The sequence below is a fragment of the Lissotriton vulgaris genome, chromosome 7 (genome assembly GCF_964263255.1).
Source record: "Lissotriton vulgaris chromosome 7, aLisVul1.2, whole genome shotgun sequence".
NCBI classification, from domain to species: domain Eukaryota; kingdom Metazoa; phylum Chordata; class Amphibia; order Caudata; family Salamandridae; genus Lissotriton; species Lissotriton vulgaris.
Window position 1 is genome coordinate 1,270,868,684 of NC_141695.1, and position 23,853 is coordinate 1,270,892,536.

Here is a 23,853-nt window from a genome sequence, read left to right on the forward strand (position 1 = left end):
GATCCACATAGATGCTAGGAGCCTGAGTGTGCGTGATCAGCCGGGCGAAACATTGGCCAGTGGCAGTGACTGACACCTGTGGAGGTGCCGAGAGGCCGGGCTGTGGTCCTTCATGGGAGCTGTAGTGTGCAAGGGTATCCCAGGGAAGCCAGCAAACCCCGTGATGAGCGCGACTGCAGGAGCCTGGGTCAGGAGGCCACGCATCAGCGCTGAGGGCTTAGAGATCTCGCCGGGCATTGGCCAGATATCTCGGCTGGCGCCTGGGGCCTAGAGTCTGAGCCACGTTTGGGCCGACGCCGTGGACACTGTGTGAAGCATGGGCCCTCCTGTAGCTGCATTGGAACCATCGGAGACGTTGGTGCAATTTTTGAGGAGAGCCGGGAGTGCCGGCGAGGCCGGAGAGACATAGCCTTGATCGCCGCTAGTGAGGAGGGAGCCAGAAGGTGGACATAGACGAGGGGACAGGCGGGCGGCATCTCTTGCAGCAAGCTCTGAAAGCTGGAGAGGTAGGCCCTTGGATGAGGGACTTGGCAGCGGGGGGTTTGGCTGCACTGGTTGGCTGGCGCGCTCCCTTGGCAGTGAGAGTGATGAGAGTGAGGCTTGACTGCTGCCTACCAGGTAGGACTACAGGGCCGGGCTGTTCATGGCCTGAGAGTTGGGAGAGTTCCCAGGCAGGAGACTGCAGAGCAGCGAGGGTCCGTTGAGGGCCGAAACACACGGCGAAAGGGGGTTGCGTCCAGACTTTACAGCAGCACGCCCACTGAACGCCGGGGACCTGTTGGCCGGGCCCTGAGAGAGGAGGGGACTCCGGAGGCTGAGTAGAGTGATGGGGACCTGAGTCGAAGTGCCACTGGGGAGGCAGGTACAAGTCCTCTGCGACCAGTAGACAGAAGAGAAGAGCAGAGCAGGACGACCCAGACGGAATTCGTGGCCCAGTGTTGGCGGCTAAGCGCTTGGCTGGGCGAGGCAAGGAGAGGAGAGGCCTGGTAGGCTGGAGAGGTGAGTGGCTAGAGGGCACCTGAGCTGCGGGCTGAGTCGGGCCCTATTTTGGGGAGTTCGGCCAGACATTCGGCTAGCGCTGCGGATGCACTTCAGAGCCGATTGGAGGCTCTGACAGTTCGGACGGGCCTGGGGAGACTGAGCCAGCAGCATCCACACGGACGCTAGGAGCCTGAGGGTGAGTGATCAGCCGGGCGAGACATTGGCCAATGGCAGCGACTGACACCCGTGGAGGTGCTGAGAGGCCGGGCTGTGGTTCTTCTTGGGAGCTGTTGGAGCTGCAGTGTGCGAGGCTATCCCTGGAAAGCCAGCAAAGAGAGCGGGGGAGCTATATGAGAGCAGCGCAGCCCCTTGATTGGGAAAGCTAGGGGATCTCCCCTCCTTCGGCGGTCTGTCTTACAGGGCACCTGTACTGAGGGAGCTGTAACGGAGGGATCTCTGCCAAAATATCGAGTAAAAAATATAGACTTTCTAAAATATCGATTCCAAAATATTGAATGCAAAAATATCGAATTCCTATCTACAAACAGGTAAGTACAAAAATATCGAATCAAAAATATCGTTGTAAAAAATATAGTTAGTCATAATATCGATTTTTTTTAAATGTCTTAAAAGTAATTTAAAATTAATAAAATAATAAATATAATTATTTAAAACATACTTAAAAATACTTAATGAAACTTAAAATTATTAAAAAATTAATTTAAGTTATAAAAAAACATACAATTTTATTTTTTAATACATATATATATATATATATATATATATATATATGCACAAACCTCCGTTCTCCTGCTACAATCACCCTTGCTCCTGATCGCGCTGGAAACAGACACGGACCACAGCCAAACCAAACATGCAGTATTATTCATTGTTGAGATGGAATAATACTGCATGTTTGGTTTGGCTTAGTGCAAAATAATCTGTTTTGGAGGCATTCTGTAGTCATACCAGAATGCTCCTCCACTGTTTACAGTTGTTCTTTTGAGAATCTTGCAAAGTAATTTTTGTGTAAGAAATATACTTTTGTATATGTTTTAAACCGTTTTAATGATGTAAATGTTATGTTTCTTTCAGGAGATTAGGATGGGGAACAGCACTCTCTTTGATCACCTCACCACGGCCCCACCTTTCTCCAGTCTGAATGGAAGAAATCACGTCACCCTGTTAAAGATAAGACTTTCACTATGGGCACTTTTTTCCTCCTTTTCTTTGAGATTTGAATACAACTCTTGGTTTACATAGATTATTATGGGACACGTTTAATGCATCCCTCCTTTTTGACCCCGAGGCACTAGACCGAATGCATTGTTTACTGAATTCCGCTTTGTACCGGGGATCTATGAACTGAGTACCAACAGGGCACTAGACCGCTTATATATTACCTTCCCTGTCAGACTTGTGTAAGCATTATTACCGGTCCGGCACTCTTTTTGGACGTTAATGGTTGGTAACCTATTGCCGAGACAGTATTGGCAAAAACTATCAGTTTTGTTAATTTTATTTAATACACAGTGTTAAATAATTTTTCACTTAGGAAGTCATCTAGGTTTCATATGCGGTATTACATTTATTTACGGGTTTATACCGCGCTAGGATCACCTCCCGAAGGAGTATCTCCGCGCCTTTGAAAACCTTTGCAGCTTGTGGCAGTAGGTACACAGGTATCACTAGTTGGAAAATAGGAAGGTTTTTAACTGTTTTCTGAACGGGAGATAATCCTGGCAGAGTCTCAGAGAGAGAGGGAGGCTGTTCCACAACCTTGGTCCGGCTATGGATAGCGCCCTTCCACCTTGCCTGGTCTTTCTAGCTCTTGGGACCTGTAGTAGAGCTTGGTCACTAGATCTCAGGGACCGTACAGGTTTATAGAGGGAGAATCTGCTGTTTAGATACTCAGGCCCTCTATTCTGGAGGCTTTTATGTATAGTACATCCAATCTTGTACTTCACCCTTTGTTTGATGGGTAGCCAATGTAAGGTGTTCAAAAGAGGCTTCGATGGTGTGCGGGGGGGCTGATTTAGTACAAGACGGGCCGCAGTGTTCTGGACTACTTGCAATCTCGCAATAACTCCCTCGTTTGCTGATAGGAGCATCCCGTTGCAGTAGTCCAGACGACTCAGTATTAGGGCCTGCACTAACGTTCTCCTAGTTGAGTCAGGGAGTATAGGGAAAACTTTCCTCAGCATGGCGATCACATGGAAGCATGAGCTCACCACTTGGTTGCTGTATTGTTTCAGGGAGAGCTCCTGGTCCAGATTTTTTACCACCTGCTTTGGCTCTGGGACTGGGCCTAGATCTTGCGGTCACCAGTCTGGGGACCATAGGAGCTTTACGGGATGTAATGATGAATTACTACAATTTATGTTGATTCCTTGAATGTATGACTTGTAAATACTCCATTCCAATATGGCCGATAATGAATTGACTTGATTGCATTGAGGGATGCAAACCTCATCTATGTTTACTATTGTGTATATTCACTGTGTATTTAACTTGTTGAGTAAGCAAAAATTGTCCCACAAGTTCACCACTAAATTGGTAAGGAGTGGAATAATGGTACCAAGTAAGTTTTCGGTGTTTTGCAATACCAATCACACAAACGGGGACACTATGTAATCTGTGTTATTGTGGTTCAAATCTGTAACTCTTGGTGGTTTAATGACTATATTAGTTGGCCTATGTTATGTAATTCAGCCCCTTGCCTTTAATACGTTTGTGTGATTGGTATTGCAAAACACCGAAAACTTACTTGGTACCATTATTCCACTCCTTACCAATTTAGTGGTGAACTTGTGGGACAATTTTTGCTTACTCTATATTTCCCCTGTCCCAAAACTGACAGAGAAGGGGGCCTCCTTTTACTTTCGTTTATTTAACTTGTTGAACACGGGGGAAAGGTTATCGTGTGATCAAGACACCTTGGTGTGTCGAAACGCGTAGCGATATCCGGTGAATAAAACCTTCATGACTGAATCTCCTTGAGTGCGCGACCTTGCTTATGGGCAGAATTGTGGATTTTCATTAAATCATTCGGCTATGGGTTTGCCGAAATTTCGCGCCACCTGACGACGGGAGGAGGTACCCGGAAAGACCCAATGTGCTTGGAATAGATATATATATATATATATATATATATATATATATATATATATATATATATATATATATATATATATATATATATATTTATATATATATATATATATATATGTATATATATATGTATATATATATATATATATATATATATATCCAGGCTCCAGGTTCGCATCAGCAATCCCGAGGCAGTCGCAGGCGGGTGCAGATTCCCGCACCGATACTCGCGGTAAAAATCGTCGCTCCAACTCGCTTCCATTAAGAAAACGTTACACGCACTCCAGGGGTAAGTGGCAAAGATTTATTTAGCCCACAAACAAGTGCAACAGACGCGTTTCGGACAGAAGTCCTTCGTCAATGTTTACAAATTTTGACCGTCTGACAACATTATATATACCTCAACTGAATGTAACTAACAACGGACCAATGCGATAGTACATGTGAATGTGGCGGCCATTTTGAAAAGGTTAACAATGAAGATTTACAATACCTTTCATACCACATCAGATATGAAAGCCGCTATTGCCGGTTTGTGTGCCATTTGTGGTTTTCTTGGATTCTCCAGTCGTCGGTTTTAGTTTATGGAATTTGTGCAACTTTATCTTTCCTATCAGTTTGAAGAGATCGATTCGGGTCTGAGTATATTCAATTTTGTTGTTAGGACAAAATGTTAATCCCAATTGCAGAGTCTCTTCTTCTGCCTTGGTAAGTGTGTCTTTAGTCAGATTAATGATGGTTAGATTCTCACTTGTGTCTACCATCTGTTGCCCTGCTTCTTGCGAGTGTTGTAGTTGGATGTCTTGGCCTTTCCTCTTCCTCTTCCAACCCCCTCTCCGGATTCTTCGTCGCCCTCTGCCGGTTTGACCTTGCCCCCTCTGAGCCATGTTTTGCGGATGAGATCGAATTCCTGATGAAAAGGATTCTTCAGACTCTCATTAGTCGTGATAGGTCTCTCATCCCCTGATAGCTCTTCATCTGTTACGCTGGATTCCGATGTGGCTGGTTCAGCAGTTGGTGTTACATTCTTCTTCTTTTTCATAGCTGCTCTGGGGGCGTCAAATTTCTTCGCAAAGGTCAGTATCCTGCCAAGAGCATAATCCCGCTCGTCGCGCTCGAATTTTTCTTGTTTCCTCTGTCTTATCTTAAGTTCGTATTTAACCAGCCTTTTTTTCATTTCCTCTCGAAGATGTTCTTGTTTATTTACATCAGTTTCCTTGGTGAGCTCCTTCTCAATGGAGGCGATTTCGTCTAATGCCTTCATCCGATCACTCCATGCAAATTTTACCAGTAAATCCAGCATAGCCTTGCATGATGCAGCCGTGAGTTCAGCCAATTGTTCCAACAGCCTGGGATCAGGACTTTCATAGGCTGGGACTGTATAAATTCTCAGCCCCCTTGGAACCCTGTCGACGTCGATGTAGTTTTGCAGGGAGGTGGCCTCCCACCATTTTCTTATTTCCCTCTCGCTACATCTCTCCAGTTTTACAAATAAATTCACCAAGGAACCTTGTGATGTCGTCACCCGTCTGCCTGCATCAGGTGCGGTGGTTGAGGTGGGTGCTCTTTTTTTGAAAATGTCCAATGCCGCCTCGTGGCGGTCCATCTCGTCACACATTCCGTTTGCGGTTTATTTACTATACACGGGAACACTCACCGTGTCAAGGCCAGCTTAACCCCCACGCCTTGCTAGGCAATAGAACAGTTCATGAATACTTGGCAGGGTAAAAGATTACGGTCAAAATTGGTAAACATTGACGAAGGACTTCTGTCCGAAATGCGTCTGTTACACTTGTTTGTGGGCTAAATAAATCTTTGCCACTTACCCCTGGAGTGTGTGTAACGTTTTCTTAACGGAAGCGAGCTGGAGCGACGATATATATATATATATATATATATATATATATATATATATATATATATATATATATATATATATATATATATATATATGCCACGTGACTCCTCTGGATCTCTCGGTGTTTCTCGCGCACATGTAGCACACCAGCAAACAGGAAGGAGACGGACCACGTCACATCAGCATATCGATGTTTTTTATTCGGTACAACAGAAAGCAGCTACGCGTTTCTGGCAAGGTATGCCTTGTTCACGCTGCAACAAGTACATCCGACTGAATGCTTTTTAAATGCAATTTACACACAGTGACCACCCCTTCACAGTGACATAGTGAGTCATGTGACTTAATAGATGTAGAAAACATACTACCACAGTGAGTGCGAGTACATCTAGTGGTAAATACCAACAAGAAGAAACATCACTGGTTAAATCCAGATATTAACACTAATAGACCATAATACATCACCGGTTAAATCCATAAATATAGATGTACTTTGAGAGACCTATCAATTCTTTACTAGCGATCTTATCTCAATTTCATTGAGTACATGTTAAATAGCTGTAAATGACAGGAAATTCTCACATCCAAAATTAGTACAATTAGTGTTTCTGTTTGCGTAACCATGGTAGTATAAAAAAGTGCTAAGTGAAGATTAAAAGGTAAAGTGCAAGGTTCTAAAAAAAAAAAATATATATATATATATATATATGTATTCCGCGCTGGGTGAGATGCATTGCCATTCTTACCCCCGCTGAAGAGATCCCTGGAAGAGATGGTTGTGCAGTCAGGGGACTTGAGGAGATGACATATTCCTGTAGGCAGCGCAGGACATCAGCAGAAGGTTTCACAGAACCCTGAAGTTTGCGCAACCACTGGGCCGCCTGATCCTGACTCACAACTGCATTCTGGGACTTGCAGTCAATTCGAGACTTCAGGATCTTTCACAGGTGATATCAATCACCGATGGAGGCGGAGCGAATTTGTACTATTTCTGTTGGGACAAGACACACCTTGTAATTAAACCTCCCTTTCCTGTTTCACTCTGGGCGCTGAAGAGGCCACACGGCCGAAATGCATACGCCCGCTGCCATACCATTTGGAATAAAGAGTCTCCGTTTTGCTCCCCTACTGCGGCCTCTGCCTTTCTTCTTTGGAGGGGTTTTGGACATTTATGCAACGCCAGCCAGCGGCGTACTACAGAGGTCCCTGCACACAAGACGGCTGGGTCTATACTGGCGTTGGTGTTTCGGCAGCAATACTTCATGTTTCAAGTTATTGAAAAGACCCAGTCCCACCTCTCTATTTCAGGCGGAAAAAGAAGCGGTGTCGGAGTCACTGTATTCCACGCTGGGTGAGATGCATTTCCATTCTTACCCCCGCTGAAGAGATCCCTGGAAGAGATGGTTGTGCAGTCAGGGGACTTGAGGAGATGACATATTCCTGTAGGCAGCGCAGGACATCAGCAGAAGGTTTCACAGATCCCTGAAGTTTGCGCAACCACTGGGCCGCCCGATCCTGACTCACAACTGCATTCTGGGACTTGCAGTCAATTCGACACTTCAGGATCTTTCACAGGTGATATCAATCACCGATGGAGGCAGAGCGAACTTGTACTATTTCTGTTGGGACAAGACACACCTTGTAATTAAACCTCCCTTTCCTGTTTCACTCTGGGCGCTAAAGAGGCCACACGGCCGAAATGCATACGCCCGCTGCCATACCATTTGGAATAAAGAGTCTCCATTTTGCTCCCCTACTGCGGTCTCTGCCTTTCTTCTTTGGAGGGGTTTTGGATATTTATGCAACACCAGCCAGCGGCGTACTACAGAGGTCCCTGCACACAAGACGGCTGGGTCTATACTGGCGTTGGTGTTTCGGCAGCAATACTTCATGTTTCAAGTTATTGAAAAGACCCAGTCCCACCTCTCTATTTCAGGCGGAAAAAGAAGCGGTGTCGGAGTCACTGTATTCCATGCTGGGTGAGATGCATTGCCATTCTTACCCCCGCTGAAGAGATCCCTGGAAGAGATGGTTGTGCAGTCAGGGGACTTGAGGAGATGACATATTCCTGTAGGCAGCGCAGGACATCAGCAGAAGGTTTCACAGATCCCTGAAGTTTGCGCAACCACTGGGCCGCCCGATCCTGACTCACAACTGCATTCTGGGACTTGCAGTCAATTCGACACTTCAGGATCTTTCACAGGTGATATCAATCACCGATGGAGGCGGAGCGAACTTGTACTATTTCTGTTGGGACAAGACACACCTTGTAATTAAACCTCCCTTTCCTGTTTCACTCTGGGTGCTGAAGAGGCCACACGGCCGAAATGCATACGACCGCTGCCATACCATTTGGAATAAAGAGTCTCTGTTTTGCTCCCCTACTGCGGCCTCTGCCTTTCTTCTCTATATATATATATTAACATAATTTTAATAAACAATATACAATATTTTTACCGTAGGATAGTGGGAATGTAAAATTTACTATTCCCTATATTACTATTCCCTCTCCAGTGAGTGCAACAGTAGGGATAGCGTTGGATAGCGTAGGGGTAAAAATTACTATTCCCACTCCAGTGAGTGCAACAGTAAGGAAAGCGTTGGATAGTGTAGGGGTAAAAATTACTATTCCCACTCCAGAAATTGCAACAGTAGGGAAACCGTTGGATAGCGTAGGGGTAAAAATGACTATTCCCACTCCAGAGAGTGCAACAGTAGGGAAAGTGTTGGATAGCGTAGGGGTAAAAATTACTGTTCTAACTCCAGAGAGTGCAACTGGAGGGAAAGCGTTGGATAGCGTAGGGGTAAAAATGACCATTCCCACTCCAGAGAGTGCAACAGTAGGGAAAGCGTTGGATAGCGTAGGGGTAAAAATTACTATTCCGACTCCAGAGAGTGCAACAGTAGGGAAAGTAATGATTTAATATATTAATAAAAATACCAATAAAAAATGTATTAAAATTAATTACCAATTTAATATTATATAATAATTAATCCATTAAAAATACAAATAAATATTAGTTATTAAATTTACCTATTCATAATTAATTTACAACTAATTAATTTTCAATAACAAAAACCAATTATTAGTACAAATGAATACAATTAATAATTAATTAACAGTAAATTAATTATCAATACACAAAAAATATTTTTAATATGTAATTAATTACAAATACATTACTTCCCACCCTATTCCCCTATAAACCCTCAACTCGCTTCAAAATAAATAAATAAAATTAACATAATTATCAATTAATCAATTAATACAAATTAATTACCAATTAAAAATAAATTACCATTTAATTCAAAATAAATACCAATAATTACATGAAATTATTTAATTAATTACAATTAAATTACTTCCCACCCTATTCCCCTATAAACCCACAACCCGCTACAGAATTAAATTAAGCAAAAAATAAATAACAAAATTCATTTCTTAAAATAAATTACAAAAATAATACACACTTTTCACACATACAAAACGCTCAAAAAAATTCAATATAATTAAAAATTCGATATTTTGACTTGAAAATCGATATTAAATTACTTACCCTCAATTCGATATTTTTCACCACTATATTCTGTCCATTCAATATTGTGTCCATTCTATATTTTAAATTCGATATGTTGGAATCCATATTTTGTGTAGTTACCTTAACGGAGCTGCGGCCCGGGGCATACTGGAGTCCCGGTCGTCCGACGCTGATTCTTTGACAATAGAGACAGGGGCGGCGGGCCCACCTAAAGGGGGTATTGAGGAACTCAATCAAAACTACATAAGTCCTTGCGAACAACACGAAGACGCAACAGGACCAGGCACCTGTGAGATCGGAGACATGCACTTGCCGTGATCAGCGCGATCCCCCAGGCCGGGATTCAGATTAGACGGGGCCACAATGACGACGCAGCAAACCAAGAAAGACGATCATTAAAAGACATGCTCACTAAACCCCCACCGACGAGCCCAGACGCTGCGAGGGCGGAGGCACCGATTACACAGGCTTTCCTGGAGACTCTATTCAATACCCTCCGCAACGACTCCCAAACCCTTAAGAGCGAAGTGGCGGGGGAAGTGAGAGAGGTCCGCAGGGACGTGGACTCTGGGAGACCGGGTGGCCGCGATCGAGGATCAAGAACTCACGAGGGACGAAGAGGTGACGCAATTCCAGCAAGAAGTGATCCGCTTGAAGGATCAACAAATCGATCTCCAGGCTCATGCGGAGGACCTCGAAAACCGCTCTAGGCGGAATAACATTTGGATACGGGGGTCCTGTCAGACGCAGAAGGGTCAGACATAGTCTCATACCTGCAGGCCCTGTTCCGGGAGCTCCTAGGGGAGTCGGAAGACGTGGCGATCTGTATCGATTGAGCCCACTGGGTCGGTCTGGGGAGGAGAACCCCAGCACCGCCACCAGATATCCTTGCCTTCTTATCAGACTACCCCCTAAAGGAGCGTATTCTACGAGCAGCCAGAGCGAAGCAACCCCTCCAATATAAGGGCCACTCTCTAGCGCTGTACCAGGACCTGACCGCCATAACACTGCAGAAAAGTCGAGATTTCCGAACGCGACAAGCGTGGGGCATATTCCTGGGGACATCCCTTTCGTATCATCTTTAAGTGGTAGGGAAGGCTTCACCAGATATGGTCACTCCAGGAGGCCCGCAAGCTGTTGGGTCTGCTGCTTCCCTGCTATGATGAAAAGCCCACCTTGAGTCCACGGCCACCCCGAGAAAGATGGCAGAGAGTCGGCTCGAGACATCCATCGGGATCTCCGCTGGAGCCCGACCCCGAGGATATGGCGCAGGAACAGAGGGCTACGCTGGAATCAGTGCTCAAGGACACAGCATCGAAGGATAACTCTTGAACGACGAGGGGACTGATGCTATTCTGACTGCAGATGGGGGCGGGTGGAGGGATCGGGGCGGGGGATGGGAGGCCGCCTCTTGAGTCACGCATTGTCCCTGTTCACCTGTTTCTCCAGATGCACGCAACCAAGCCTGGCAGACTCTGGACATTGGGGGGAATTTGGTTGGTTCAGTTGGGGCTAGGGAGGGGGAGGGAAACTGATGCGCTTCTTGGGACCTCACGCAAGGGCAGGCGATGTAGAGAGAGGGCGGAAGATGAGGAGCGGAGAGGGAGGGGGGGCACAGGTTGGCAGCGCAAAGCGGCCTATGGACAGATAAAGCGGCTTATGCTCATACATATTCCATAACGCCTTCGGAGTTGCATATCCTCACGCTTAACATGCAAGGCCTAAATAGCCCTAATAAGGGGCGTTCCATATTGTCATATCTTGTCATATCTTGAAAACTCAGGACACTCACTTTCTTCCCAAAGATTGACATAGAATGCGGTCCAGAACGTTCCCTCAGTAGTTTTTCTCTTCCACTCAGGAAAAGAAAGCAGGGTGGATTTATTGGTGGCTAAACACTTTACCGGGAAGGTGGGAGACAAGATTGCGCAAATCAAAGGGCGGCTGCTAGCCTACAAATTGTGGATAGGGGTCATACCGCTGGTAGTGGGGATGATCTATGCCCCCAACACTGCCCAAGAGAAATTTCTCAAGGTGGCCCTGTGAGATGTCCTTTGGGCTAAAGAGCGACGTGTACTTGTCGGAGGCAATCTAAATGTAGTCATGGATTTGTCAGCAGATAGGTCTAGCCACAGATACGCCCAAACTGGGACAATCTCTGAGGACGGGCGTCATTGGTTACAGAATCAGAGACTCATCAATATTTGGCTGGCGGCTCACCCCCACACCTCGCAATTCTCCTACTACTCTCACGCACACCACACTTATGCCCGTTTGGATCATTTGTTGGGCATGGCAGAAATGAATACACTGGTACAGGAGGTTAGCATAACGCTGGCAGCCCTATCTGACCATGATGCAGTCCAAGTGACTCTGCAGGTACCGACCATAAGGAGGAACACAGAGGGTTGGAGACTGAGGAGAGGGTCAGTTACATATATCCGGGCGGCACAGCTCCGGTATCTAGTGGAGTGGAACCGATCCGAATCGGGAAAGAGATGGCTGTTCCAAGACAGAGCGTTGGCCAAATTATCGCTTTGGAAGGTCGCTTTCTTAAAAAGGAAGATAGATCTCCGAATCTCAAGGGTTCACCCATCACACATACAGTGCTGAGAGTCTGGGACAGGGTCGCCATCAAAAAGGGTTTGTCCTCTTTCCCCTTGCCCCTGACCCCCATTCTTGATAATAACACATTTTCCCCGGGAGTGGATGAAAGGGCGTTTCCACGATGGAGGGAGGCGGAGTGCAAGTCAGCAGGGCACTTTTTAGGTCGAGAGACCTTTAAGTAATTGGTTTGTTTTTTAGCCCCAAAACGCGCGCGCATTGCATTGTTTTCAAGGGCAGCGCGTGCACATTTGGCGATTCCCTTGCTGGAACGAGCTTTCAAAACCATCTGTTTGTAATTAACTTGCAAACAGAATGTTCCTGCTCCCTCCCGCAAGGGAAACAGGTGCAGGCCCCCTCCTCTCTCCCCTACTCCTGCTGCCTCCTCCTCGAGTAAAGGCCACTGCCGCCTCCTCGACCACAACCCCCGCCCCTGCAGTGCTTCTTGTCTGGCTTCGAGATTTAGTACCCTGAGAATTGATAAACACCAATAGAATTGTAGATTTTTTTGTTTAATACGCCTCACTCTCCCCACCCCCTCCCACTTGTTTATTTCGCGGGTGCAAGTTAGGAAGCATTCCCAGGGCGTCATGTCACTTCCGTTCTGTGCACTCCCCCACCCCTCCCACTTGTTTATTTTGCGGGCCTTCACTCGCCCGCCACCATCACGGATAGCGCCTCTAGATTGCCAACCTGGCGGACTGCGGGGTGTGCGTTCCCTACAAGCTGCTCATTAACTGTGGTGTCTTCAGCAGCTGCAGGAACCACAACACGGGACACCAGATCTGCAAGATTAGGAAGTGTGAGGAGCTCAAGAAAAAGCCCGGCACGGCCCTCGGAGAGGTCAGAGGAGATGATTACTTCTTCCCCTGCCTGCCCCAGTCCCTGCTCTCGGCCACTGCTGCCTCCTCGACTTCCTCCCCCCACCAACCCCCGCCACCGCAGTGCTTCTTGTCTGGCTTCAAGATGCAGTACCCCGATAAATGATAAACTCCAATGGTCACTTCTCATCTTACTCCCTCCCAACTTGTTCTGTTTTACCTCACTTCCGAGTAAAGGCCCTCTCTTCATTACTCATCCCCATGGAACTGCGTACATGGCCTAGGCCCCACCCTACATGTGTGACACTGGCTTCTATGTGCATTTGGAGTTGGCTGTTCTCCTGTTCCCTGCGTAACCTTTTGTGGAGTGGGCAGCTCATTTGATTTCTAGTGACTGCGGCTCTCTTGCACCCTGCCTGGTGTGGAGTAGACAGTCTTTCGTTGCTGTGGCCCTCTTGCCCACATGACCTGCTGTCTTTAAGGCCGGGTGTGGCAAGGCATGCGTAGGCCGCCAGCGAGTGCAGGGGGCACATGCCTTTCACCTGTGCTGGTGCGGAGGAGTTAACTCAGTCCCTGCAAAAGATTGGAGTATGTTGGACTTGTCCCTCATGGCAGGGTGACACCCAATTCTTTTGCCTTCACTCTTCAACATAGCTTAAAAACGTTGCAAAAGCAAATCGCTGTGGCCAAAAACTTACAAAGGTCCCAAAGGCGAGACTTATTGGCTATGCCAATGTGTAGTATCCTTCATATTAAACTGTATGGTGTTTCACCAGCCCTGCTCTGCCAGTGCCTGTGCTCTGACTCATTAGAATGTTGGAGTCTGATGATGCCTCGGAATGTTGGGACTGAGGGAGACAGAGGCGACAGTTGGTCATGGGCTGAGCAGCTGACAGGCAGCTCCTGGTGGGGCTCTGACTTACCACTTATCAACATGATGTCCTGTACCTTACAACCTGTCGTCTTTATGAATAAAGCATCCTGAAATACAACCTTCCTGAGTGAACCTCCTTTACTACACAATGCTTGTTTGATCTAGATGGGAGTCTCTCCTTTCCAGACCTGCGCACAGAATATGGCCTCCCGGAGACTGAGAGGTTTCACTATTTGCAACTTAGGCACTGGTTACTTAACACAGAGGTCCTGCCTAAGGTCTCGTGGCACCTAAGTAATGCATGTCTCGGCTGAGCAGGTACTAAATGTAGCCCCGTTTAATTAACACATTGAGCGCATTCCTGAACCTGTTTGTTATTATTTACTGAATGCCAATAAAAACAAAGTTAAACCTAAAGTGCAATTATCTGCTGCTGATTTCACTGATTTATTTGTCTTTTGAACCTTCTTTCTTCCTGCAAAAACCTCTTCAGCCTTCCTTCTCCCTATTTCCTAGAAAAAATACAATCGATTCCTAGGTATTCATGGTCAAGTATTAGGTTTGAGACAAAAGAGGGAGGTGAAGGCGGCGACTATTTAACGGTCGGTATGTGGTCAAGGAAAGTATTTTAAACCAGGTAGACCCTTAAAAGCATATTGGAGCCACCAGACATTCAAACTGCTCCACACACCAAGAGGGAAAACCGGCAATTATGCCAGTACTACAACCAATAGCCTTGCAACAATATAATTTTGCTAAAAAGTAAGAAAGAAAAAAAAAGAGATTAGAAAAGAAACGAAAGACTATGCATGTAAAGGGCGTTATAATCAAAGTCTCCGTTTCTATCAAGTCCACCTCTAATGAAGAGCAACAATCAGGAGGCCTCCTTTGGGCCAGTGTAAAAGATTATTCCATTTATTGGTGCAAAGTCTCGCGGCCTACACCCTTAAGTTCCAGAAGCAGGATTTTTCATGGAGGACAGCAAGTGACAACTTATAGCTAGGTACAGAACCTTGGTTGTGGCCAGTTCCAAGCCAAGTGGCAGGTGGTGGGAGAAAAAAGTAGATCCAATCAGTGAGGTCTTACCGGCAGAGCTGCAGTGCAAAGTTAGGGCTAAGGGGGGTGAGGCATCTCTTTTAAGCTCGATGCAAGTGGCTCTCCCTCATCTGCGGCAGCAGAAGAAAAGTCAAGTTGCACCTTGGGACTAGTAGTCTCACCAGGGTGATTGGCGGCCCAGCAGGATTCAGTGGGGCAGGCAGAAGGCGGAAGATGCACCCTGGGACTGGATTCTGAAGTCCCACCAGGGTGTTTAAACAGGATGGTGGATGCCCCCCAACAACGTCCGTGCCCCTGCGAAAGCAACGTCCCCAATCTTTGGTGGATTTATTAGTTAAGTATAGAAAGTCCATATTTTTGTTATCGTTTAATTTCCGATATTTTTGTGTTTTGATATTGCATGCATCAATATTATGTCTATGATCCCACAAGCAGACACTTTGCACCCTCCAGCGCTGCTGCTGATTTCTGACCTTCGGTCCAGGCCAGCACTCTCCCCAGCAGCTCCGCCTCACCGCAGCAGCCTCAAGTCCTCCGCTGTGCAGGCTTCGCGCCAGCAGACCGCCCAGCCTCTGGGTGATTGTAGTTCTTATTCAACATCTCCGCCGAACTTAACTTTTACTTTGCCATATTACTGTATTTTGCGTAACTTGTAAGTTGCCTTATTATTTTATTTTATTTTGACTGATTCTTGATTGGTTTGCCCTGCCCAGTTCCCGCTGCTTCTGCGACCCCTCCCACCCCGTCACAGCCCCCGCTCCTACCTCCCTACCTCTGGTCCTGGCCCCCTTCCCTACTTAATGGCGACTGCTGTGCCGTCGCGCGCAGCCGGCGTGCCGCTGGCGCGCCTAATGCAAGCCCGTCTGCACCAAACCACGACCAGCGGTAGGTACCCTGGTTCCCCAGGCCCCACCGCTACGACTCAACCACCCTCCACGCACTCAATCCCGGAAGACGCGCCGACGGCCCAAGATCCTCGCCGGACACCACCCATGGACAGTTCTCATGCAGACCCTGCTGCAGATCCTTCACCATCGACAAAGTTCCCACATCCGCTGAAGTTCCGCTTGGTGCACGCAACGCCGAAACCGAGACATGCATCCTCCTCACCGTGCGCTCCCTGCATCGTCACCAATGACGCCTTCTTCACTGAAACCTGGACCAACGCCTCCTCCGGCCCCAACTTCACCACTGCCATCCCAGACGGCTACAAGATCCAGAGAAAGGGGCGCCCCCACCGCCCAGGAGGAGTAATCGCCATTGCACACAAGATTCCCTCCGACTCTCCACATCCAGCATGAGTGACCCCCCCACTCCAACACAGAACACCTGCACTTCCAGATCCTGACCAGCCCCAGGACCTCGCTACGCGGCACCGTCATCTACAGACAGCAAGGACCTCTCACCCAGCCCCCAACCACCATCGCCGAGCTCGTCGCACCCCACGCCATCACCTCCACAGACTACATTCTGCTCAGGGACCTGAACTTCCCCCTCGACAACTGCAACGACCCTGACTCCACCAATCTCCTCGACAACCTAGACAACCTCGGACCGAAGCAGCTGGTCAACATGCCCACTCACAGAACTGGACACATTCTCGACCCTATCTTCGCGGGAGGGACAAACATCCGCTTCAGCCACATGACCCAGCCCCTCTGGACAGACCACCACTGCGTCCACTTCACCTTCAACACCACCACCGCACCCAAGCCCCCCCCGCGCCCACCACTACAGAACTGGAGCAAGGTCACAGAGGAACACCTCAACACCACCCTCCTCCAAACACCCCCCCAGCGCCACGTCGGACACCAATGCCTCAGCCATAGAATTTTACCGCTGGATCTCCTGCTGCGCTGACAAGCTTGCTCCCCTACTCCACCCAGCCAAACAAAGCCCTCTGAAGGACGCCTGGTTCTCCACAGAACTACAAGAAGCCAGGCGCTCCTGCAGACACCTAGAGATAACCTGGCGAAACCTGAAAACCAAGGAAGCACGGAACAACTACAGGAGAGCCCTGAAGGAATACCACCAACGCATAAGAGACACAGTCCTTCATAAGAGACAGTCCTGACCAACGCCAAGGAACTGTTCAACGTCATAGAGCTAAACCCACCAGCAAAGCCACAGACGTCACACCTTCCTAGGAACTGTGCGACAAGCTCAGCTCCTACTTCCATCTGAAGTTTAAGATCCTCTACGACAATTTCAGCGAACTGACAGAACACCACCCCCCTACCCACCACTGCCGACAAGCCAACCATCATGATCTGGGATCCTGCCACCGTCGAACACATCACCGCGACCATGAAGAAAACCCACTCAGTAGCCCCAACCGAACCCTGCCCACCGCACATATTCCACAGGTCCGCCGCTGCCATTGCACCCGAACTAGGATGGACCATCTACTCCTACTTCAGATCTGGCATCTGCTCAGTCGACTGGAAGTGGGCAGAGGTTAAACCCCTCCTCAAGAAATCAACGGCCGATTCAACGGACCTGAAAAACTACCGGCCCTTCTCTCTCCTCCCCTTTGCGGCCAAAGTCACAGAGAGACTCATTAACGCCCAGCTGACTGCCTTCATCGAAGAGAACTCCTAGACACCTCCCAGACTGGATTCCGCAGCAACCACAGCACTAAGACCGCTCTCCTTGTCGCCACTGACGACATCCAAATGCTACTCGACCAGGGACACACTGCGGCCCTCATCCTTCTAGACCTCTTCGCAGTTTCGACACCGTTTCACATCGCACACTCGCAGCCAGACTTCGCGGCGCGGGGATACAAGGAGCGGCCCTCGACTCTTCCTCTCCGGCAGAACCCAGAGGATCAGACTCCCTCCCTTCCTCTCTGAACCCACTGATACCAACTGCGGAGTCCCCCAAGGTTCATCACTCAGCCCCCCGCTCTTCAACACCTACATGGCCCCTCTTGCCACCATTGTCAGATAGCAATGGACTCATCATTGTATCCTACTCCGACGATAGCCAGCTCATCCTCTCACTCACGAAGAATCCCGAAGACAATAGACTCTGCTTCCAGGAAGGAATGACGAACGTGGCAGCCTGGATGAAAGACAGCTGCTTGAAGCTCAACTCAGAGAAGACCGAGGTCCTCATCCTTAGACCCTGCACCTCGGCCTGGGACAACGCCTGGTGGCCCTCCGCCTTTGGAAATCCGCCCATGCCCACAGACCACACACGAAACCTCGGCATAATCCTCAACTCCTTCCTCTCCATGAACTGCCAGATCAACGCCTTTGCCTCCACTAGTTTCAACTGCCTCTGCATCCTCCATAAGACATTCAAATGGATCCCCCCAGACTGCAGAAGGACCGTCACCCACACGCTCATAACCAGCAGACTGGACTACAGCAATGACCTCTACGCCGGAATTAACGAAAACGCTTCTACGCAAATTCCAAACCATCCAGAACGCCGCAGCCAGACTCGTCCTCTGGGCACCGCGTCACGAACACATGACCCAACACCTACGAGGCCTTCACTGGCTCCCAGTTGAGAAGAGGGTCACTTTCAAACTCCTTTCCCACTCCTACAAATCCCTCAACAACATAGGAGCCAAATACCTCAATGAGAGAGTGTCCTTCCACGTACGGAGGAGGAACCTCCGCTCTGCGGACCTCGCTCTGGCAGAGGTCCCCCGCATCTGCAGAAACAGAAGTGGTGGGAAAGCCTTCTCCTACATCGCATTCAAGACCTGGAACGAGCTCCTTGCAAATTTCAGACGCTTCCTGACCCTGCACATGTTCAGGAAGGACCTCAAGACCTGGCTCTTCGACTGACCCGAACCAAGTCAAATTTCAATCCCAGCATTAATCTGATGCCAAGTTGCTTGGATTCATCCTGGGCACTGGTCTCACCATCAAGGAGAGCCTAGAAAGCAATTTCTGAACTGTCATTCAAGCCTCGTACTCTCATACCTGCACGATGGCATTGCCCTGTTTTGAGAATTAGTTGTGTAATTATATGAATATGATCGGAAAATAACTAGTATATATCTAATCCAATTACGTTGGTGTAAGTACAGGAACATAAGGCATTTCTGTGTGGTCTCAAAACATTTTAAAGTATAGGGATTTCCAAAGAGACATGACTTAGAAATTTACCAGAGCATGACGTTCTTGCGTTTTGCTTCCTGTAATATCTGATATGGGGTCCTTTGGCTGATGCTGTGTTGGGTTCCTTAGATATTCCGTCTGGTAAAATACTTTCCATTTTTCGAAATAATATATATTATTTATCAGCCTGTAGGAGCATGCCTGCTGATTGAAAGGCTGAAGTTTAATAGGCATGAGCCTCTGAATTCCTTCTAACCAATCTATACAGTTTTCAGGGTCTGTTCTGCCTCCACATACATCCCAATAAATAAGTAAATAAGATAGCTGTTAGTCCCCATAACTATAGATGTGCCTACTGTAGTATGTACAGAGACGTGGAGAAGTGTGGCTCACTGGTTAGAGGAGGCAGACCTGGAAGCAGAGGTCAGCCTGGGACCAGGGTTCAATTCCTGGCTCGGCGGGGTCTTGAGTCCTAAAATGTCCATGTCGTCTCGGCGGGGTCTTGAGTCCTAAAATGTCCATGGATTCAACAATTCTCGCTCCGGTGCCTACTCGATTCACGGGTTCACACTCTGCAACTCTGGGCAATAGCTTGCTTAATCTCCACAACGGTCCCTCGCGGTGGGATGCCTGGCTTTCACCTTGCGGATACCCTGCTGGGGTTATCTCACAGGGGAATACCAGGATGGGTTCCCTAAACAAGTGCTTAGAGACCGGTTGGTGATTTGCGCTATATAAATTCCTGTACATTTACATTTAAATTTACATGTGTTGTAGTCTATTGAAGTGGTTCCAATGGAGCAGCTGTACCAATGCACACTATTTCCAGTTGGATCGTTTGGTGCATCAAAGAGTGATGGAGGCACCTATCAAGACTCCCTCTGAATGAGTAATTGCATAGTTCAGTGACTACTGCTACATTTGTGAGATTTTTACATTTGCAGAAGAGGTAACTGCTGCCATTTGGTCTTCTCTCAGCTCATTTGCAAAATATTGTTGCCTGGAGTTAGATCCTAGGTTAGATGTTTTGTATGATAGGTTAGTGGTTAATGAATAATTTGAGTATTTTCTGTTGTTCCTCGCCATCTATGATTCCTCCATTCACATTTTTAGTAATAATGGGAACCTTTCAAAGAAAAGGATTGCAGTGAGAACATTATCTATTAGAAAAAGTTAGCATTCTTAGTGTTGGTTGTGATCAACACTGTGTTATTTACCACCTTCTCTCATAGAACTCAGATCTTCTGGCTTCTAGCTAGAAGACTTCTGGGAACAAAAGCCCTTGGTTGAGGGTGGCACAGCATATGCACTGGAGTGTTATGAAGTTTAGGTGTCTGGCAAAACCAGTGTAACACCCTGCGATACGAGTTGAAACCAGTCACAGTGAATACTTGTACGTTTTTTCAGGAACTCACACTGCAGTTCATAGATAATCTGCAAATGGACAAATATAAGAAATGTTACCTGTGGTCAAGAGGTTGCTGCCTAACAAATGGTCTATTAAACGTCTAAAATCATTCAAAACGTGTGAAACTTAATAGGTAATTGTCCAGATATCTTCAGTTTCAGGGGGAAAAACAAAATATGAAAATAGTACTTTGGATACAACATTTAGGGGCTGATTAAATGTCTGGCGGAGTTGTGTCTGCCCTACATAGTCTCGGTCATGGGACCGACTGACACCCAGTCAGCGGTCCTGACCCACCCATTAGGATGCGATCGAAAACTGTTTGGTCGAATTCCTACATTTTACAATGGGAGCATGCATTTTGGCTGTAAACTGGCCAGAATGCATGCATATGTTGTAAAATGGGAGGTGCAGTTTATCCCTGCACTGTGTAGCAGGCACCTCAAGGTGCCTGCCACTGGGTGCGGGGATCAACAAGGGGCCACCATAGGTTCCCCCTCGGCCTCTACCCGGAGGCCGTGCACCCAAGGGAGCCCTGCTGGGGGCCATCAAATACGAGTTCTAACAGCCGTTCTGTGTCGGAACGGCCGGCACGAAAAGGCTTCTGAAACCCGACATCGTAATCCCAAGGCGGAGAGAGACACCCTTGCCATTACAGGCTGCATTCTGACTGGCCGGCGGAATCTTTGAGCCAGTCGGATGCCAGCCAGAATGACTGGTTGGATTCCTTTCCAACTGCCTCCATTAAAATGAGACGGTCGGAGAGACATCAGACCGGCATATTAGGATGCGCTCATAAAGGCTCCGACCGAGGGTTGGAGCCTTTTACGACGACATCCTAATCGGCCCTATAGCCTTTGCTCACCTGGGGTCTTGCTTTTCTCTTCAATTGACAAAGTCTGAGTAACTCAGCAAATTTCAGTACATAATTGGTGTGAAATGTATTAAAACATTAAAAGTGTGTTGAAAAGCATTTAATGATCCACTGCCTTTACAAGGCACAATTTAAAAACATTTTAATATAAGGAGGATTACATTCTGCTGGAGAACACTTTTCTTTAATTGAAATATGTAGTAGTGTATAAACAAAAGCCAAAATTTAAAGCTGATGTTACAGACGAAACAAGATTTCCAGACATTGGTTCATAATATCTGCATTAAATGTGCTTTATTCTGCAGGATGATATTGGAGTAACAAAAAAAGTACAACGCTGGGTGATCAATTACTACATGCATCTTTGGGAACGCTACAGAGGATGTGTTGTTGAGGGATTACTAGATGACTTGCCTTACTGCCTGTACTCTGAAGTTACCATGGCTTGCACAAAACCTGTTCTCAGCAAGGTAATACTAACCAGCATTAACAGTACCATGCATCTGAAAGCTAAATCCTTACTGTTTTGGAACAAAATGCTTTTTTTTTAGATAATCAACTTTCTCCAGTATTGCATCTTTCATAGATTCACATGCTTGTATCTTCCCTGTCGTCATGGTGGGAGTCTCACGCTAACAGAATGACCAAAGCAGTATCATAGAGAAGAAAAACTGCATAGAAAAGCCCATAGGGACTGTATTATTTGGTAACCAGACCTCCTCATTGTTTGGTCCAAAATTCAGCCAATCAGCATTACTGCCCTGACCTCACACTCCCCAGCAGAACCTTCCTGCCTCAGATTTCCAACCGCCTTCGCGTGAGGAAGGAGTCTCCCTGAGCTCTGCTCAGTTTGGAATTTCAAGTCTGAACTTTTTCAACTGAATTTTCTTCTGAATAAGGTATTGTTGGACATTTATTTTGCCTTATAATGGCTGAGAGCTCTAAAAAGAGGCTTTTCAGACCTTGCAGATCCTGTGGAAAGGCTAGGCATTTCTCTGAAGACCCTCACAAGGACTGCTTATACTGTCTTCATCCAAAGCATATTGCCAAGGATTGTAAATATTGTAGAACCTTCTCTGTGAGGTAATATAAATTTTATGGTCAAGTTGTGTTCCCTAGCGAGTACCCCACCGACTCCATGTACGAGTTAAAGTGCATGTAACTTCCCTCCTGTGTCAGCTATGAAGACGCAAATACATTTGCGTCCAACGTTAACATGTCCTCTTTCAGACCCACCATGAATGGGTTGAATGGTCCGTTCCTAAGTATGCTATGCCAACGTCTTTTTGTAGTGTACTCCTACGTTTTTCAGCCCTGGCTGAAGTAGGCCCTGAATCTCTGCCACCGAGCCTCTTTTCTGGCTTCTGACTCCGAGAAATCTCTGCCCAGGCAGCCCCCGTACCCGTGAACTCTGACTTACTTCTAGCGCGGCCCTCCGTGCTCAGCTCAGCCGCTGCCTGCCAAGATTGACTATAACCTTCAAGTTATCTGTTTCCCTCCCCGAAAATACATTCCAGCCTGCTAGTTTCAGTAAACATCCTTCCTCAGCTGCAGGGCTAAAGGGCCGACCTGTCTCTATGCAAGTAATTCATAGCTTCTGTTGCCATGCGTCCATGGAAGGCCCCATGCCCCCACGCCTCTCATACAGACACTCAGGCGCTTATACACGCACTCACAGCAAGTATAGAATAGCTTCTGCTCTAGAGACCTTTCTGCCCAGATAGCTTAGTTCCTAAACATCAGATATCAGATATGATAGAAGTACAAGTTGATCTGACATGCCAGACTTCTGTCTCTTTCCGTCAGTGTAAATGTCAAGTCCCCTGCACCCCTCCAATTACACGTCATCCAGCTGCGCACGCATCCAAGCTTCCGATTTCTGCTGACATTGCCACATTTTCTGTTAGTGCCACCCCTTTGTGACACCTATCAGTGACGTTTCCAGAACACACCTCTAGTTCACGCCCCTTGATTACGCACATGTACCACGTGTATATTGTTATCTTGTCTTCTCTCAGCCGTTACGCCTCTTGCACTGTTACTTATGGAATGAAATAAGTATATAAGCTATGTACTGTTAATAAAATGTAGCGCTCTATCCCTTCTGACACCCTGTGTGGTGGTCAGAACATGATATCTTGGCCATGACCATTCCTTTTTAAGGAATAAACCCCTTAGAACTCTAACACCACGGACTCTGTCTTTTTTCATCCGATTTGAGTTATTATTGATTAAGTACTTACCTGCATAGAAATTAAGAGAGTAAATTAATTATTTACGTCATTTTGGCGCCCGAACAGGGACCCCTCCCCCACCTCACGCGCCGGTTGGCGCATTGCAAGCTCTGTCCCCTGCCATCAGTTAGAAGGAACATACGCGTACCGGCAGGATTTCCTGCATCTCCCTCTGACCCACGGAGGTGACGAAGACTGCGATCAGTGCCCAGACGAGGCGGTGAGGAGTGCGGAGGATCCCGACCAGAGCCTAGCCGAAAGAAGCAAGGTCCGAGGTGTCAAGAGGCCCACCAGGTTTCCGAAGTTTTTCCGAAGTTTTCCGAAGTTTTCCGAAGTATCGAGTCGAGTCCAGTCGAGTTTTCCGAGGCCTTCTGTTTCCGTGCTTCCCGGTGAGTACCATTGCTGGGTCGTATC

At 47.3% G+C, this 23,853-nt stretch overlaps 1 protein-coding gene across 1 annotated transcript in view; it reads left to right on the top strand.

Annotated features, from left to right (window-relative positions):
- The window catches only part of LOC147703391 (uncharacterized), a 9,287,842-nt gene that overhangs the window by 2,174,615 nt on the left and 7,089,374 nt on the right, over positions 1 to 23,853 (top strand). Inside the window, exon 7 of the mRNA XM_086931832.1 lies at positions 21,511 to 21,675. Within this exon, the coding sequence (XP_086787958.1) occupies positions 21,511 to 21,675 (165 nt within the window). The remainder of the gene's footprint in view (positions 1 to 21,510; positions 21,676 to 23,853) is intronic.